Here is a 2153-nt window from a genome sequence, read left to right as displayed (position 1 = left end):
CCCCCAACCCCCCCCACACACACCCTGCAGATCCCGGACAAACAGCTCATGGTGAGACCCCCTGAAAACATCCTTGGGACCTCTCAAACCTCCTCTGGGACCCACCAAACTCCTGCAAACACTCCCCTGACCCCTTTGTTTCCTGCCAGGCCCCCCAAACCCCCTCTGGGACCCCCCCGAAGGCTCCCCTGATTCCTTTATGCCCGTTACTGGGACCCCAGGGCAGCGTCGCTGCCGACCTTCATGTCCACAGTTCACCTGGAGAGGATTTCCCAAACGTTCTCTGGGACTCCCCAGACCTGCCTCAGACCCCCCCAGACGCCCCCTGACCCTCCTGCCCCCCCCAGGACATCAAGGCGGCGTCCCTGCGGACCCTCACGTCCATCGTGCACCTGGAGAGGACCCCCAAGCTGAGCAGCATCATCGACTGCACCGGCACCGCCTCCTACCACGGCTTCCTGCCCGTGCTGGTCCGCAACTGCATCCAGGCCATGATCGGTGGGTCTGGGGGCTTTGGGGGGCCCGGGGGGGGCTGACCCGCCCTGACACCCCCCCTGCGCCCCCCAGACCCCTCCATGGAGCCCTACCCCCACCAGTTCGCCACGGCCCTCTTCTCCTTCCTCTACCACCTGGCCAGTTACGACGCGGGCGGGGAGGCGCTGGTGTCGTGTGGGATGATGGAGGCGCTGCTCAAGGTGGGCTCTGCTCCCTTCTGGGGGGTTTGACCCCGTTTAAGGACCCCCCTGAGTCTGTTTTTGTCCCTCCCCCCTCGAAGGTGATCAAGTTCCTGGGGGACGAGCAGGACCAGATCACGTTTGTGACGCGGGCGGTGCGGGTGGTGGATCTCATCACCAACCTGGACATGGCGGCCTTCCAGGCCCACAGCGGCCTCTCCATCTTCATCTACCGCCTCGAGGTGGGGCCTGGGGACCCCCAGCACGGCTCTGGGGGGTCCTGGGGTCCCTTGGGGAGGGGTTGGGGTCACCCTGCCCCGGCTTTGGGGACACCCGGGGGGGGTTGGAGTCACACTGGCCCAGCTTTGGGGACGCCTGAGGTGGTTCTGGGGTGTCCTGGGGTTGTCCTGGGGTCCTCTGGGGGTTTTTTGGGGGTGCCTTCAGGGTGTTTTGGGTCCCCTATGGTTGTTCTGGAGTCCCACTTGGGTTTTTCTGAGCAGCTCTGGTGATTTTGGGTCCCCCCCCAGGATCTTTCTGGGGTGGGTTTGCCTGGGTTGTTCTATGTTTCCCTGGGGTTATTTTGGGGATCCCCCTGGGGTTGTTCTGTGTCCCTCTGGGGTTATTTTGGGGGTCCCCCGGGGTGTTTTTGGGGGCGTTCTGGACCCCTGAGTGTCCCCCCCCAGCACGAGGTCGACCTGTGCCGCCGGGAGTGTCCCTTTGTCATCAAGCCAAAGGTGCAGAGACCCCCGGCCACGGCAGCCCCCGAGGGCGAGGACATGGAGACGGACATGGAGGGTGAGCGGGGGGTCTGTCCCCCCCCCGGTGTCCCCTGGGACCCCCCGGTGTCCCCCCAGACCCCCCATTGTCCCTGTGCCCCCACAGTGACCGACGTGGCCATGGAGAGCAGCCCCTCGGCCCCCCCGGCCGTGCCCAGCACCAGCTCCGGCCCCAGCAGTGCCACCCCCTCCCCCCGCGGCGGTAGGTGACCCCCGGGGGGCTGGGGGGATGTGGGGGGGGGCTGTGGGGGCACCGTGGGGGTCTCACCCCGCTCTGTGCCCCCCAGGAGTGCAGTGCATCCCCCAGCGCGCCGCCCTGCTCAAATCCATGCTGAACTTCCTCAAGAAAGCCATCCAGGACCCCGCCTTCTCCGACGGCATCCGCCACGGTGGGTGGTCCCTGAGACCCCCCAGACCCTTGGGGGTGGGGGGGGGTGTCACGGCCCCCCCTGAGCCCCTGTTTTGGGTGCCCCCTCAGTGATGGACGGGTCGCTGCCCACGTCGCTCAAGCACATCATCAGCAACGCCGAGTACTACGGCCCCTCGCTGTTCCTGCTGGGTGAGCGGCACCCCGGGCCCCCAGGGGGGGTGGGCAGGGGTTGGGGGCTCCCCCCGGCCCCCCCAGGCCCTCCCCCCCCCCCTCAGTGCCCCCCTGTGTCTCCTCCCGCCGCAGCGACCAAGGTGGTGACGGTGTTCGTGTTCA

The 2153-nt window shown here is 67.3% G+C and overlaps 1 protein-coding gene across 1 annotated transcript in view; it reads left to right on the top strand.

Annotated features, from left to right (window-relative positions):
- The window catches only part of LOC108510429 (E3 ubiquitin-protein ligase HUWE1-like), a gene marked incomplete at both ends in the record, with an annotated part of 8450 nt that overhangs the window by 4975 nt on the left and 1322 nt on the right, over window positions 1–2153 (top strand). Inside the window, 9 exons of the mRNA XM_017840106.1 lie at window positions 31–51; window positions 348–498; window positions 568–695; window positions 776–916; window positions 1358–1469; window positions 1557–1652; window positions 1738–1839; window positions 1929–2009; window positions 2124–2146. Of these exons, the coding sequence (XP_017695595.1) occupies window positions 31–51; window positions 348–498; window positions 568–695; window positions 776–916; window positions 1358–1469; window positions 1557–1652; window positions 1738–1839; window positions 1929–2009; window positions 2124–2146 (855 nt within the window). The remainder of the gene's footprint in view (window positions 1–30; window positions 52–347; window positions 499–567; window positions 696–775; window positions 917–1357; window positions 1470–1556; window positions 1653–1737; window positions 1840–1928; window positions 2010–2123; window positions 2147–2153) is intronic.

Source organism: Lepidothrix coronata, unplaced genomic scaffold (genome assembly GCF_001604755.1).
Source record: "Lepidothrix coronata isolate B3197 unplaced genomic scaffold, Lepidothrix_coronata-1.0 Scaffold871, whole genome shotgun sequence".
Taxonomy (NCBI): domain Eukaryota; kingdom Metazoa; phylum Chordata; class Aves; order Passeriformes; family Pipridae; genus Lepidothrix; species Lepidothrix coronata.
The sequence above is the reverse complement of the archived record's forward strand: the minus strand, read 5'-3'. Positions and strand labels throughout refer to the sequence as shown.